General features: G+C 40.5%; 1 protein-coding gene across 5 annotated transcripts in view; it reads left to right on the top strand.

The window, feature by feature from the left end:
• tcerg1a (transcription elongation regulator 1a (CA150)) overlaps nt 1-17,270 on the top strand; it is a 34,623-nt gene that overhangs the window by 9,228 nt on the left and 8,125 nt on the right. For 3 of the 5 annotated variants that reach the window (XM_053630888.1, XM_053630885.1, XM_053630887.1), the window contains 9 exons: nt 3,419-3,613; nt 3,823-3,932; nt 4,053-4,141; nt 5,518-5,678; nt 6,554-6,632; nt 8,591-8,726; nt 9,590-9,679; nt 10,385-10,503; nt 11,732-11,882. In XM_053630888.1, coding sequence (XP_053486863.1) covers nt 3,419-3,613; nt 3,823-3,932; nt 4,053-4,141; nt 5,518-5,678; nt 6,554-6,632; nt 8,591-8,726; nt 9,590-9,679; nt 10,385-10,503; nt 11,732-11,882 — 1,130 coding nt within the window. The remainder of the gene's footprint in view (nt 1-3,418; nt 3,614-3,822; nt 3,933-4,052; nt 4,142-5,517; nt 5,679-6,553; nt 6,633-8,590; nt 8,727-9,589; nt 9,680-10,384; nt 10,504-11,731; nt 11,883-17,270) is intronic. The other 2 variants (XM_053630889.1, XM_053630886.1) reach the window with 1 other exon arrangement.

The raw sequence follows: 17,270 nt of genomic DNA, 5'->3' as shown, positions 1-17,270 counted from the left end.
TGTTTTATGGTCTCAGAGTGATTTTCAATGCAGAGAGCCCAGGCAATACATTTCTAGCTTCCAACATCTTACGAGCTTCCATTTTCATGTAGCTATTAATTGCTGTTCTTGTGTCAAAGCTTTGTGCTTCTCTGTATTTTCTAGTGATTTATTTGTGGTATGTGTCATTGCTGTGGCATGCATTGTTGTGTTGTCAATGTCGAATGCAATTCTTAAGGTGACACCAAAACTGAAGTCGGGGATCGCTTTGTTTTCCTTCCGGCCTGGATCTGTTGCACACTTTGCTCAACGAATATGAACAATATTTTCCAGATAATCATCAACCTTTTAAAATAGCACTGTAGATTATTGAGGGCTAAACTGCAAGCAAGGTAAATACACACTTATGCCCTTTTAGGTGTAGTGTTGGTTGTGCAAGAAAAAAAACATCCAGCGATCGGCAGTTCTGTGGGCGGAAATGATGAGAGGTCACAAGAGAATGACCAAGCTGGTTCAAACAGACAGGAAGTCTGTGGTAACTCAAACAAACACTCTTTAGAACCGTGGTGTGCAGAAAAGCATTTCAGAATGCACGTCAAACCTAAAACAATGTGTTCTTTATTTTGTTTTTTGTTTTTTGTTTGTTTGGGGGGGGGGGGGGTTTAACCACTGTAGATAGCTTGCCTGCTTCAGCAGCTGAGATCCCACATGATGAAACAAAACTGATAAAACTGATCAGTGAGGCTGAATTAGATTAAAATTTGAACCACATTAAAGGTCTTTTGTGGTGTTTGTCTTCTGGCCCGTAATAAGAATCAGTTTCTGACCACAGGATGCCATTGGCTGGATATTTTTGCTTGGTGGACTATTCTCAACCCAGTGACCTGAAGGTGTATAAAAAGCCCAGCAACACTGTTACGCCTAATTCACTAGAACCAGTTCAACACACACTATTGAATGATCCATGGCCCAAATAACATCTGGTTATTTCCAAAATTTAACCCAGGTTTTTTTTTTTTTTTTTTTTTTTTTTTTTTTAAAACTGATGGAGGGAATGGAGAATGGCTGCATAGCAACAAATGGTGTATACCAAGTGATTGTATGCCTGCAGTGACCTATAAGGTTGTGTGTACCTGCTGCCAGTTTGATTAAAAAAACTCACTATCGCCTTTTTATTTTTGAAATCTTTTTTTCATTTTTTAAAATCAACTAGAGAACAATGCGGCTTCAAATGCCCATTCAAGTTCCCTTCCTACACACACATCAGCTTAGTAAGGGCTATTGCTACACCCTCATTTTCCTTGATGCTGGGAAAGTACCCTTGTGTACCTTTTTAAATATGCATTTTTCACTGGGAAATGACTTTCAGCTTTAATTTAAGTGTATTTGCATCAGTGTAGGAATTATAGCACTTTATGTACATTACCCCCCCCCCTTAAGCACAAACTAACATAATTCTAAATTAATTTGTCGTTTTTAATACTTGGTTGTAAATTATTTGCAGTCAATGACTGCCTGAAGTCTCTAACCTAAAGATGCTGGGCTTCCTCCTTGGTGATGCTCATTCAGGATTTTACTGCAGGTGTCCTCAGTTCCTGTTTGTTCTTAGGGCGTTTCACTTCAGTTTTTCCTTCTGCAAGTGAAATGCATGTTCAATTCGTTTCGAGTCAGGTGATTGACTTGCCCAATGCAGAACATTCAACTTCTTTGCCTTAAAAAATAGTCTTGGGTTCCTTTTGAATTATGCTTCAGGTCATGGTCCATATGTACTGTGAAGTGGTGTCCAATGAGTTTGAACAGATGATATAGCTCTTAACACTTCAGAATTTATCCTGCTGCTTTCATCAGCAGTCACATCATCAATAAATAGAAGGGAACCAGTTCCACTGGCAGCCATACATGCCCACACCATAAGATAAGGTGGTATGTGTTGGACAATGAGCATTTCCTTTGCTTTTGCATACTCCTCTCTTCCCATCATTCTAGTACAAATTGCACTTTGTTTCATCTGTCCATAGGATGTTGTTCCAGAACTGTACAGGCTTTTTTTTTTTTTTCGTCAAACTGTAATCTGGGCTTACTGTTTTCGAGGTTCACTGATGGTTTATATCTGTATTTACTATGGTGAAGTCCTCTCTTGGTTCTCCTGAAGGGTGTTCTTGATCTGGCCAACTGTTGTGAAGGGTTTTTTCTTCACCAGGGAAGGAATTCTTCTGCTATCCACCACAAATATTTTCAAAGCTCTTGCCGTTCCTGATCTCACCGGTTTTCTCTTTAAGAATGTACCAAATAGTTGGATTTGGCCACACCCAATGCTTAATTTGTAAAGCTACAGGTCCCGGAACACTGAGGGGGTAGTGATCCCACAAGTCAGGAGGCACAAGAAAGGTCCCGGTCCCAGAACTTAGAGATACGTAAAAGTGCTTCTAGAATCTCACGTAGCCAACTATGATCGATGCTGATGGGTAGGCCTATGTAATTGATCACACTGGTACAGCGATGTAACGTGTTTATAGCACTGAGTATTCTCAGTACAAAGGGTTACATTTATGGATTGCACATTTCTGTCAGCACATCAAAACAAAACCATAGGCCTACTGTGCTGTCACCTCAGTTAGCTACAAAGCACAACTCATGCTATGTGACTGTAGGCTTCGCTTCGTGACAACGAATTAAGGTGAACTTTGAACTTGAAATGATTGTGAAAGAGGATATTGATTGGCTATATTCTGTAATATAAGATTAGCATTTTTATTGCATTTTTTTTCCTCCTTGTTCTATTTTACTTTTGGTGAATTAAAAATGAAAACTATTTGTTTTGAAAATATTGCTGCTTCAGATGTGGAGGATCCACATAAAAACGTTCTGGAACACAGGTGTGATACGTTTTAGAGGTGCTCAATTTAAGCTCTGGCCACACCTAATGATTTTGCTATCTCTCCTGATGGGTTTGTTGTGATTTTTCAGCCTAATGATTGCTTGCTTCACTGGCAGCGACAGTTGGACTTATTGATGGTTAACGGCAACATATTCAAAATGCAAACGCCACACTTGAAATCAACTGTAGACGTTGTATCTGTTTACCTTTAAGTGAAATAACGAGGGAATAACACACCTGGTCATGGAACTTCTGAGCAGCCAATTAACAGAATAATTTTGGCCAACACTGTTCACCCGATTTGAATGTAAATACCCTCAAATTAAAGCTGGAAGTTTTCACTTTGAGGTCATATTCATTATACTGTGGTAACTAAACAGGTAAAAAAACAATAATTTTGTCGGTGTCCAAATATTTATGGACCTGGCTGTATATAAATGTTTGTGGAATTGAAGATACAAAATTGTACAGGGCTAGAGAACTAGAGTTCTTAAGTTCTGGCCGGTGTTGACAGTATGTTTATGGCAAATGTGTGTGTGTGTGTGTGTGTGTTTTCTCTAGGTATGCTTACAGGCATGGCACCTCCCCTTTTACCCATGATGCCTCCTCAGATGACAGTAGCAACAACCTCATCCCCACTGTCAGGAGGAGATTGGTCAGAGTTTAAAACTGCAGAAGGGAAGTCCTACTATTACAACAAACGCACACTGGAGACCACCTGGGACAAGCCTGAGGAGCTCAGAGACAAAGGTCTGGGTGTGTAGCGAGGCAGAGTGATCGCTCCCTGAAACGGGCCAGTGTTCAAAACTCAAATACAAAATGAGTGACTTAAACTCGACTTCTTGACAAAAGTCTTAAGAGACTTGGGTGCATGTTCTGATATGCCATGGGCCTATGGCTATGCCCTGGCATGATTTTGGGGCAGATTGCTTAAGTGATAACCCCTTTGTGATTCTCCATAACAGAAAAGGAGCTTGACAAAGCCAAGGACTGTGCAGAGGACACTGAGGATACTGAGCTCATGCAGGTGGAAGGTGGCAGTCCCAAGATTGATCCACCTATAGAGCCGAAGGAGGTACATTTCTGCTAAATCATGTCAGTGTGGAAGAGTTGCATTAACAGACAATGACTATATTTAATAAATGAATCAATCTTTTATTAAATCTTTGTTGTGATTGGTTGGTTTTGATTGTAGGTACCCAAGGAGGTAGAGATGACTGAAGAAGAGAAGGTTGCTAAGAAATCCAAACCTGTAGCCACCAACCCCATTCCAGGCACGCCATGGTAGGCAAGAGTGGAGCACACAACTAGTGTTTAATACCCTTGCTGTCTGTTTTGGACTTGCTTGGAAAAAAGCGATCAGGGGCATTGTCGTTAACGGTGTTTGCATGCTGCTGCTTAGACTCATGGCTGAAGTGTTCCTTTAAAATGCAATCTGGGATTGTACAATACAGTGATTTAATATTGATCTTGCTCAATATTAACATTATTATTAAATATTATTAAAATTTGCACAATTAGGCCACCTTTTTTATACTGTTCCTTCAAATGTAAAAGAATCTAAAAATTCCAAAAAATTATTTTTAACCGTGGTATGATTGTTGGTTCCAGACGGGCCGGTTTGAGTATTTCTCTAACTGTTGATCTTCTTGGATTTTCACACACAACAGTCTCTAGAGTTTACTCAGAACAGTGCAATAAAGAAAAAACTTGCAGTGAGCAGCAGATCTGCCGGACAGAAACACCTTGTTGATGAGAGAGGTCAACGGAGAATGGCCAGACTGCTTCGAGCTGACACAAAGGCTACAGTAACTCAGATAAACATTTTGTACAATTGTGGTTAGCAGAAAAGCATCTCAGAACACACAACACATTGACCCTTGATACAGCAGACCCTACAATAGCAGCCCATGCTGGTTTCCACTCCTGAATCCAGTAGAACAGCTTTGGGATGTGGTAAACAGGAGATTCGCAGTGTGAAAGTGCACCTGAAACATCTGCAGGAATTACATAATGCAGTCTTCTCAATCTCAAAGGAATGTTTCCAACATGTTGTGGAATTCATGTCATGAAGAACTGAGGCTGTTTTGAGAGCAAAGTGAGGCCCAACCCACTATTAGTATGGCGTTTGTAAAAGTGCTCAGTGAGTGTATATCAGATGTTGGCCAATAAGGCAACTGAATTCACCAGTATCACAGTCAGTTGCGTGTCTCTTAATTCAGGGACTCGTGGTAATTACTGTGGTACTTGTTCCATCCTACTTCGCTGGGTCGACAGATTGAAATCTCAAGACTTCTAACTTTCATTGTATATTACATGAAATTAACAAATAAAAACATTAATATTAAAATGAAAGGTGCCTCATCCAATCAGGATATCTAGTCCTAAGTGACAACTTTTTCTGTATAATTCCACAAACCTATTTTCTTATTCTTTAAATATTTATTTTGACTATTATTCTGGAACCAGACTGTAACCGGGGATTTAACAGGTGTGTTTTGCATAAATAAATCAGTCTGTTTAAACCTGATTTAAGCTGATCTTCAATGGAATTTGTAGGTAGTATTTTGTAAATATGGACTATGTTGGAGTTTATGGACAATTTATCTGTACACTACAGAGACCTTTCAGTGTTGTGTTCGATTCTGTTTCCATGTCAGGTGTGTGGTTTGGACTGGTGATGATCGCGTGTTCTTCTACAACCCCACTACACGCATGTCCATGTGGGACCGGCCGGAGGAGCTGGTGGGGCGAGCCGACGTTGATAAGAGCATACAGGAGCCTCCACACAAGCGAGGCCAGGACAATGGTCCAAAGTCAAGTTAGTGCTCTTCTGCTGCCCCGTGGGAAAATCTTAACACATAAACATGGTCACGAGAGTAAATCAGGGATCTCAGGTTGCCGTTTATTAGGGATGGGCGATATCTTATCGTTTGTGATATACCCATAGAAATTCTCCCCACAATAAGAAGTCTTCTCACGATAATAACGGTAATGCCTAGTTGATGACGTATTTCTGTGCGTGACGGTCTGCGAATCATTCGCAGTTCACGTGCAGAGCGAAAAACAAGTATGGCGGAAGGTGGACGTGAAGTTGAGGAGGAGTTTATCGCTAAATGAGGGGCTACCTCTACAATCTGGAACTGGTTTGGTTATAGAAAATCAGTTATATTTTTATATCAATGTTTGTGATTCTGAGGCTCTCAAGACTGCATGCAGCGGTCATTGTAGCCAAAAACAGTGGTGAATGGAACTATATTTATATCGTCACTGATATCGTTATCGCAATAAATACCAAAAAATATCGTGATTATAGTTTTAATTCCATATCGCCCATCCCTACCGTTTATATTGTCTTGGGTCTAGCTTGTGTTGGAAGTTCTTGTAGTCGGGCCAATTTGTGTTAAATGCTGGCCTTTTTATTTTATGATCATGTTGTTCAGTACTCCAAATATGTGTTGGGTATACAGTTTTAATTTAAGCACTGGAGCAGTGATTGTAACAGAATTTGATTTAAGACAAAGGCAGTCATGTCAATTCTTAAACCTTTTAATGCAAGGGACATCATCATTGTTAACCCCCTAGTAACGTCTTCTGAAGACCTGTGTCATCTGTTTTGAATGACTTGCTGATTTTCCACCCCTCTGTCCAAACCATCTGTCCTTAACACAAGAGTTTTTGTTTGTGTGTGAATAGTAATTGTTAAGCAGGAACAAGAGCTTGCAGCTACAGAGGACACTTCAGAGGATGAGCCCAGCAGTGCCAAGATGAGAAAGTGAGGTTTCATTTCACCTTCATGTTTTTCTTTCTTTTTGATGTTATCTTGCATGTCTGTAGACACACATGGTAATATTGAACGAATAAATATCTTGAATATGTCATACTTGTTATGAAAAGTTGCCATCTACCTCCAATTTTCTCACGGGTGAAACTTCCTGTTCCCCATTTCAGTACTGTTTTGTACATGCCCTTGACGATTTGCCCTCTCCCATTTCTCTTTTGGAGAAATAACTGGCGCAATCCTAAGGGCCATTCCAGCATTGTGTTTGCTTACTTTGAAATGAGCCCTTGGAGGAGCAAGGGATTCATATCCCCAAAAATTATGGGGGGAAAAAACTGTCGTAAGCTAATTGAAAGCCAGAGCAATAAAATGCACTACGGTCAAAGGTATGTGGACACCTGACCATCACACCGGTGTGTACTTATTGAATATCTCATTCTAAAACCATGCTTATCCATCCCCTCTGTGCAGCCGTTTCCACTAGATTTTGGCATGTGGCTGTGGTGGATTTGTGCCCATTCAGTCATTAGAGCATTAGTGAGGTCTGGCAGTGATGTCAAGTGAGAAGGCTTGGTGTACAGTCGTTCTTCCCATCCCAAAGGTGTTCAGTGGGATCGAGGTCAGGGCTCTGTGCAGGCCCCTCGAGTTCTTCTGCATCAATCTTGTCAAACCGTGTCTTTATGGAGCTCGCTTTGTGTACAGGGGCATTGTCATGCTGGAACAGGTTTGGGCCTCTTGGTTCCAGTGAAAACAAATCTCAATGTTATAGCATACAAAGACAGTCAAGACAATTATGTGCTTCTGACTTTATAGCAAAAGTTTGGAGAAGACTCACATATGGATGTGATGGTCAGGTCTCCATATACTTTTGGCCATATGGTGTACTTTGAAATTATATATATATATATATATATATATATATATATATATATATATATATATATATATTGATTTGCTAAGTTCAAACAGTGCACTATGTTGTGAACTGTGTGTGTGCAAATCACCAAGGGATTTGCTTCAAGTATGTTTTGTGTTATCAAACATAGGTGCATTCCTATTTTAAAATTCACTCCTTGTTCCCCCCCCCACTTCTTGTTCGACCAGTGGCCACGTGTATGTGGATGTTATAAAGCATGTGTATGTGGATGTTATAAAGCACGTGTATGTGGATGTTATAAAGCACGTGTATGTGGATGTTATAAAGCACATGTATGTGGATGTTATAATGTCAATGATGTCATCTTTAAAACTATGTAGAAATGGGGGAGTTCTGTAATATGATTAAACTGTACTGCAAAGGCAATGATCTATTTCTTCAGTCCATGTTATACACTCTGATATACACTGTTATACGTGACTTGAGTCTGTTTTCAGACCAGAATTGATTGTCAGATTTTAAAATCAAATTTTAAGCTGCAAGGTCCACTCTTCGGCATGCTGAGTGGTTGAGGTTTCGATTTCTCATAGTAATTAATTGACTCTTTTAACATTTGTGAGCCACATGGGGCAAGTATATTGAGAACATCGACAAAGCATGCTGAATAAACAAAATGCCTGGTCGGTCAAACTGTGGCAACAACATGCGCGTCTGTATATTTGCTGACCGTCCAGGCAGCACAGAAGATAACAGAAGTAGTCAGTAACCTTGTACCCAGAGCTGAGTGTCAGAAACTGTATCTTACATATGATCAACGCACACAATGCACTCATTCTAACAGGCCCACCAAGTTTGAGGGGAAGTGTGTGTGTTTGACAGTGTGAGTGTATAAATCGAAGGCCTTGGTCTTACATGGTAGACAATTGAAATGTGAAGTGAGAATTTTGTGTGACTGGATTAAACCAGAGGTTCTCAACCTTTTATAACTAAAGCCTCCCCTGTCATGTGGCACGCCCCCCCCGTATTGGAGGATACCAGGTATAATGATTATCTGTTCTATATCTGTGTGTGTCAGATTGGAGGAGAAGAAGGAGGCTAATTTGGAGAAGGAAGCAGCGGTGGAGGCTGAGCTGAGAGCAGCGAGGGAGCGAGCCGTTGTTCCACAAGAGACACGGATGAATCAGTTCAAAGATATGCTGCTAGAGAGAGGGGTAAAACAAAAGTACTTCCTTAAACACACTTTGCTCTATCCTTTATTTGTATTAACACATCAGCCGTGGCTTGACTAGGCCAAATAACCTTTGAAGCAATGTTTAATACGAGACTCAGATTTTTTCATCGTTCTTAAAGGGATTTTCTTGCCTCTGTTCTTGAAAGGTTAAACCTGTTGCTGCCTTGAAGCTTTAAGTCTCATTAAGATACTCTCCTGACCTTTCAACTTATCAGAGTAACATTGATTAGTCTCGTCTTATCTTCGCATCAAATATGAGCATCACTTATCCCCTTACCGTGATCAGTGGCAGCGGATTAAATGGTTCTCGCATTAAAAGGGAACCTGCTCTGTTAGGTATGTGCTTGAGAGCTCTTTAAGTTATTTGCCCTTTGCTGGTGTGTTCCATACGACAGATAAAAGGCAGCTTTATGCAGTCAAAAGGGGCAGACATCAAGGTGAGACCTTCCTCCCCCTTTAGCTCCTGTGTGCTTAAGAGGGACCATATTGTAGCAACTAGTGCAGCTACTGTGAAAGATGTAGAGGAGCACCCATCACTCCTCCTTTTGTCCCTGACTAATTACCCCAGTCCTGTCCTTGCCAATTAGTGTGGGCAGAGCACTGGAGGGAGGTGCTGCGCCACCCCGCCGAGTGTGTTATTCATTAGAGATGCTGATGTGGAGGCGGATGAAACGCACCAGGCACACACCCTGACTTCAGCACTGTGGGGGGGACGTGCTCAGAAGCGCTCACCCGCTGAATGTCCTGCTTATTAGAATGGGCGCGACTACAGAGGAAAGTGGCATTAAAAGCTCTCATTTCCCGCTCTTTGTTTCTATATTTGTTTCTCTCGGTCTGTGCCAGGTTTCAGCATTTTCTACATGGGAGAAAGAGCTACATAAGATAGTCTTCGACCCCCGTTATCTGCTTTTGAACCCCAAAGAACGGAAGCAGGTGAATACACAATGTTCAAAGCTGCACACAAGACATGCATACACACCCTCTCACTTTTACAATCATATTTATATAACATCTTATGCCTGGGCTGAAATTATCCCCATATTCATGATATGCACAGTATAAAACATGTACAGTTTTCAAAAACATTTAAGCATCAGCTCCACTTGCTTTCAATTTACTTCATCTAGTGAGAATTCATTTAATTCTCAAATGAATCCATTTTTTCAGCCTTAGGAAGATAATGGATAACCTGGATTTTCGAAACTCACTTAATGTTAGTTTAGTGACACTTGTTAGATTTTTATCAATAAAGGCTATATGTAACTATATGACAATATATTATTTAAAAAAAAGTTATTCTAACAATAAATACATGAGCGAATGTGTTACCAAAGTAGTTATGTAGTTTTATCCAACTCTCAAACACTAGAGCAATTCAGGAAAACTTTAGTGAACGTCTCTGAAGGAGTAGTCCTGGTACTGAAAGGACCAATTATGCATGCTAAGAGCTTACTTAACAATTGACTTTTAAACAGTTAATGAAGTTTGTTTGTGTTGACGGAAATAAACAACAGTCTTTGGATCATTACAAACGAGTTTTGAGCGAACGTTTTCCACTACAGATGTAGTCAATATAGATGGGGGGGGTGTGAAAGCACTTCAATCACATTGAGACCACTTCATGGTCGCTCTGCGCAGGTGTTTGATCAGTACGTAAAGACTCGTGCTGAAGAGGAGAGGAAAGAGAAGAAGAACAAGATAATGCAAGCTAAAGAAGATTTCAGGAGGATGATGGAAGAAGCCAGACTTGGAGTCAGGTGAGCACTAAGACTAGCTTGAACACTTTTCTTCACTTTCCATATGAAACAGTGCTACTCTGTGCATCAAAATACTGCCAAACATGACACCCCCCCGCCATGAATCAACTTGATTTTGAGTTGATGTAAGACACAAATACTCAAATAGTCAGCATTCGAATACTAGCGCCTTGAATGGTTAGCCCATTTGTGCACATTCCTAGACCAAATACACGTATACAATGGGACGAAATATTGTGCCAACAGGATGATGTTAAAACGCACAAGACGAAGCAGGGGCTCTGTGCACACAGTTATGTAAAGTGTAAAAAGTGTGTTGTGGCTAACAATCTTTCCAGCCTAACAAAAAACTTAAGAGGCAGAGGGTTAGTAGATGTCAAAAAGTTATATACTTTATTGAAACAATAAAGTGAGACAATCTGCAGAAAGTCTGAATTATACAAACACATACAGCCCTTTTTATACCTATCTTCACAACGTACGCAGCTTAGAGGGGTTTTTGCCTTTCTTCATTTAAAAACAGGTCAATCTTCTTTGCCACAATTACTTATTCATGTCAATATTTCATCTGAAAATTTGTGGCGCATGTGTTTTCAGTTGTATTTTCTTAAATTTTTACCAGAACAGGTTTTTTCGTCCCATAATTCACCCTATAGTCCCAGCCTTGGTACCCTTCCTGCTGAAAGTCTTATCTTTTATTTTGACACTGATTTGCTTAAAGTTTAAAGGGCTTTGGTTGAAAACCCAGTTCTGGTGAGTGTCTTAATTGCTAATTTATTGCCATAGAGTTAAGCTGCTTTAGACAAAACACAAAGTTCTTAATTTACACACTTAGAATGTCACTTGTTAGAAAGTGTGTTTATAGTTTTAGATTATGCCTGCTGTGCAGAAAGGTACAGGCTGATACAGAAAAACAATTTACTGTTCAGTAAGACGCAGAATTCATCTAACTCAATACACACTTAGAATATAACCTGATCAATAAGTGCACTATGGATTTAGATTATGTTTCTGTGTAATAAGTCTAAATGTTGGTTATACATATTAGATTATACTTTGTCAATATATTCTATAAGTGCAACAAATTTCAGACAAGCTTGGAATTGAACTACAAATGAAAGAGACAGCAGTGCACTACCACAGTCTGTAGTGTACCGCTGTTATTATTTATATGTAAAACGAATAGATGTTCAGTGTAATTTTGCCTCTTGTTTTTCTTTTCTTTCAGAACTACATTCAGCGAGTTTGCAGCCAAGCATGCTAGGGATACGCGGTTTAAGGCTATTGAGAAGATGAAGGACAGAGAAGCCATTTTTGCTGAGTTCATGACCTCTCTCAGAAAGAAAGAGAAGGAGAACTCAAAGAACCGAGGTGAAAAGGTAAAGTGCCTTCAGAGGCCTTTTTAAAGGCGCTAAATAAAACAAAGTTTATTATTATTATTATTATTATTATTAAAAGGTGAGCATGATCTCCGTAAGAGACTTAACTACCACTATAGATGATTGGAGAGCACTGATGGACTTTTCAGCACGTGGTTTATTGATGGAATGCAAACAATAAAATATGGACAAGATGGAATAGTAGACCCAGTCCACAAACACTTGCTTTAGGGCGTAATGTAAATAGGACCCTTGATATGTGCTTGCATGGGTTTATGAAAGCTTGTATGCAGTAGTTTTGCTTAAGTAATGGGTGACTGTGCTGATTGCCTTTGGCAGCTAAAGGTCAGCAATAAAACATTAATAGCACCAAAATGTCACCTGTTGGGGGAGGGGTGATAGGTGGGGAGGTCTTCACAGAGTGGGGTTCACCAGAGGAAGCCAATCTACAGCAACTCTAAGGCTGCTTTAACAAACATCGCTTATGCATAGTGTAATGTGTAATGTCCAGTCAGACCATGGCACAGGAAACTGTCCTTTTAAATCAGGAGTTCTCAACATTTTTGCAGCCAGGAACCTCTCGTACACAGAATACATTACATCCAAATCAATATTATTTATAAGCCTACTTTTTGAGTTACTTGCTTTTTGAATTAGAGTTGGATCGGCTTGCTACTCTATTACCTTGGCAGGATATAAGGTGAACTTTGAAGTTTTTATGGCTCAAAATATATATATATATTTTTTTAAATATGCCCATTTATGCACTCATCGTATATTTTATTGGGAACACCTGCACATTCATGCAGTTATCTAATCATGTGGCAGCAGCGCAATACAAAAATTCATGCAGAGCTTCACGTAATGTTCACATCCAACATCTGTAACCATGGCATGGATGTCGGTCCCAGATGGGCTGGTTTTACACAGAACGATGTAAAAATAAATGACTAAAGAAGAATGACCAGACTGGTTTGAGCTGACAGGAAGTCTGTAGTAACTCAAGTAAGCACACTCTTTACAACCATGGTGAGCAGAAAAGCATCTTAAAACACAACAAAATCAAGCTATGAGGTGAATAGGCTACAGCAGTAGAACACCACCACTTCGGGTTCCACTCCTGTCAGCCAAGAACAAGAATCTGAGGTTATCTTGTGTGAAATATTATTTTTCCTTATTTTCCATAATTATGATTCAATCATTTAAGGTCAGTCATTTAGGGTCACTGATATTATTACTCTATTTGTGTTTCCGTGGCGTGTAGAAAACCATGGCGTGTCACCCCAGTAGGTGAAATCTCTAAAGCATTATGCGGCTCCACCATCAAGTTAGACGTATATCATCTAAAAGGTGTCTCTCATCATACTTGCTCTCGAATCCAAACAAAGAAAGTTCACAGCTCACTCAATTGAGGATTGTATCTCTGAACCTGGTCCTTAGATAAATCAGTCAATGAATACTGTTGTGTTCCAGCCCTTTAGGTACTTATTGGCTGTGTGGTAGCACTGCCTATAGTGAATTGCCTGCCACATTCGATGTTCATTGATTTATCTCCTTCATGCTATGCGACCCCAAATTGACTTAAGCCCCAAGTAATCTTATCTGTGTATACGACTGTAAAACATGCTCCTCATATCATCTTGGTACGTCGCCTTCCCACCGATACCCCACACATAGTTTTAAATGTTCCAAATTTTTGTGGTTTTGTAAGCTGTAATAAGGTCGAGTGTATCTGGTATAAAAATGGTGAGCGTTATATATTTATAGGACTTTTAGGTTATAGTCTGCCTACTAATGTTAAACTTTATCCAAACGGTGCTTTCCACTATCCACTAATGGGGGATATCAATCTTTCATTGACACCGCAAAGAGACTTAATCATAACACCTCAGAGACTTCAAGACATCTCTTTTGGTTATTTTTTAAACAGATATTGATGCCAAAGTGTTACCTTCAGTGTAAATGGAGTAATGTGTTCAGTGGGTTATCAAATCCATACCTGTCATTGCAACAAGAAACGTCCCCTTAGTATCTTGCTGTCATCGCTAACTGATCCAAGTCCTTATGTTGAGTATCTTACCTGTAGTCAAACTTTTTGGTGTTCTTTTTCCTCATTATGGTGTCATGATTAGCCTTGATGAAATTTGTGTTATCTCATGAAGTTGAGAAATTAGGTATCATATCCGACACGTTGCAATCACATCGGATGATGATTTTGCAGAATCGGATCGCTTTAGATTATTGTGCAGCGGTAGGTCCTGAGTGCTGTACCCTGATCTAAATTTGAGGCAATACATTAATAACCTAGGTGAGTTACGTGATCATGTTACCGCTATAATAATGAGTCTTTATTGGTCACATATACATTAGTATACAGTGAAATTCTTTTCTTCGCATACCACAGCATGCCAGGAAGCTGGGGTCAGCCATGATACAGCGCCCCTGGAGTAGAGCTTGCTCAAGGGCCCAACATTAGTGGCAGCTTGGCAGTGCTGGGGCTTGAACCCCAATCTTCCAGTCAGTAACCCAGAGCCTTAACCATCAAGCCACCACTGCCCTTCTTGCATCAAGTTAACAGTGATTGGTTAGGTGCCTGGCTAGGCTCCTGGTGGCGATATGGCCAGGAAATTCTACTGGGTTTCCTGATGTTCTTTGTCACTCTTCTGTTAATATATATCATGTTCCACTGTTGCTGCCTGTGTGTCTCTAAAAACATGACCCAGGCCACAGGTCTCCTAACTCCGGTTGATGTGCCTAATGCCTACATGTAATCTGATTTTACGTTTAATCTAACATGCTTGGTAGGCTGATAAATGCGTGCGACCTATCCTTCTTTTATGATGTGTAGATGGATAATCACCTGGCCAGTGGTTATAGTGTGTATATTAGTATGAAAGGGTTGAGCTTGCTTTAATGGATGATTTTAGGGTCCGTCCAAAGGGAGGGGGTTGTGAAAAATATTTCCTTATTTTCCATGATTATGACTCAATCATTTAAGATCAGTTCAATGTGATTTTTTTGCCTACTCAAGGTCTCATGATGTTTTTGGGTTTCTGTCCTTGATTAAGTTTTTGTCAAGGTGTTTTGTCTTTTGTCTTGTGTCTTTCTCTCATGTCTTTCTTGTATGTTTTTCCTTACTAGCCTTGCATATGTTGCTTGCACGTACATATGACTATAAAAGCCAAGTGTACCCAACTTATGCTTAGACTAAGAAACGCTTTAGTGTCTAGGGTGTCTTTGCACGCATAAACCATCTCTTTGACTATACCCTGGCTCTTGGTCTCCTGATTCTTTAAGCATCTTAATTCTGGTGAAGCTGAAGCATTTTCCACATCCAGAAAAGATTTACATCACTTGGGCACAGACTTGCTGAAACTGGACCAATGAAAACTGAAACAAGACCAGGTGATCCCCCCCCCCCCCCTCTGTCCACCCAAGTTTTCCTGTCCAGTTTGGGTGAGCCTGTGCCCACGATAGCCTCAGATTCTTGATCTTGGCTGACCGGAGTGGAACCTGATGTGTCCTGCTGTTGTAGCCTGATTCCCTCAAGGTTTGATGTTTTGTGCATGTTGAGATTCTTTTCTGCACACGACAATTGTAAAGAGTGATTATTTTAGTTACTTTGTCCTTCCTGGCAGCTCGACCCAATCAGGCCATTTTCCTCTGACCTCTCTTATCAACAAGGCATTTCTATCCACAGAACTGTCGCTCACTCAGTATTTTCTGCTTTTCACACCATTCTGTGTAAACCTTAAAGACATGTGTATCTGTGTGAATTTCCCAGGAGATCAACAGTTTACAAAATACTCAAAACCAGCCCTTTTGGTACCAACATCTATGCCAAGATCAAAGTCACAGAGATCACACTTTTTTCTTCATTCTGATGTTTACAGTGAGGGAAAGAAGTATTTGATCCCCTGCTTATTTTGTAAGTTTGCCCACTGACAAAGAAATGATCAGTCTATAATTTTAATGGTAGGTTTATTTGAACAGTGAGAGACAGAATAACAACAAGAAAATCCAGAAAAACGCATGTCAAAAATGTTATAAATTGATTTGCATTTTAATGAGGGAAATAAGTATTTGACCCCCTCTCAATCAGAAAGATTTCTGGCTCCCAGGTGTCTTTTATACAGGTAACGAGCTGAGATTAGGAGCACACTCTTAAAGGGAGTGCTCCTAATCTCAGCTTGTTACCTGTATAAAAGACACCTGTCCACAGAAGCAATCAATCAATCAGATTCCAAACTCTCCACCATGGCCAGGACCAAAGAGCTCTCCAAGGATGTCAGGGACAAGATTGTAGACCTACACAAGTCTGGAATGGGCTACAAGACCATTGCCAAGCAGCTTGGTGAGAAGGTGACAACAGTTGGTGCGATTATTCGCAAATGGAAGAAACACAAAAGAACTGTCAATCTCCCTCGGCCTGGGGCTCCATGCAAGATCTCACCTCGTGGAGTTGCAATGATCATGAGAACAGTGAGGAATCAGCCCAGAACTACACGGGAGGATCTTGTCAATGATCTCAAGGCAGCTGGGACCATAGTCACCAAGAAAACAATTGGTAACACACTACGCCGTGAAGGACTGAAATCCTGCAGCGCCCGCAAGGTCCATCTGCTCAAGAAAGCACATATACATGCCCGTCTGAAGTTTGCCAATGAATATCTGAATGATTCAGAGGACAACTGGGTGAAAGTGTTGTGGTCAGATGAGACCAAAATGGAGCTCTTTGGCTTCAACTCAACTCGCCGTGTTTGGAGGAGGAGGAATGCTGCCTATGACCCCAAGAACACTGTCCCCACCATCAAACATGGAGGTGGAAACATTATGCTTTGGGGGTGTTTTTCTGCTAAGGGGACAGGACAACTTCACCACATCAAAGGGACGATGGACGGGGCCATGTACCGTCAAATCTTGGGTGAGAACCTCCTTCCCTCAGCCAGGGCATTGAAAATGGGTCGTGGATGGGTATTCCATCATGACAATGACCCAAAACACACGGCCAAGGCAACAAAGGAGTGGCTCAAGAAGAAGCACATTAAGGTCCTGGAGTGGCCTAGCCAGTCTCCAGACCTTAATCCCATAGAAAATCTGTGGAGGGAGCTGAAGGTTCGAGTTGCCAAACGTCAGCCTGGAAACCTTAATGACTTGGAGAAGATCTGCAAAGAGGAGTGGGACAAAATCCCTCCTGAGATGTGTGCAAACCTGGTGGCCAACTACAAGAAACGTCTGACCTCTGTGATTGCCAACAAGGGTTTTGCCACCAAGTACTAAGTCATGTTTTGCAGAGGGGTCAAATACATATTTCCCTCATTAAAATGCAAATCAATTTATAACATTTTTGACATGCGTTTTTCTGGATTTTGTTTGTTGTTATTCTGT

The sequence above is a fragment of the Ictalurus furcatus genome, chromosome 8, assembly GCF_023375685.1.
Source record: "Ictalurus furcatus strain D&B chromosome 8, Billie_1.0, whole genome shotgun sequence".
NCBI classification, from domain to species: Eukaryota; Metazoa; Chordata; class Actinopteri; order Siluriformes; family Ictaluridae; genus Ictalurus; species Ictalurus furcatus.
Note: the sequence above shows the minus strand (reverse complement) of the source record. Positions and strands in the feature narration are given on the sequence as shown.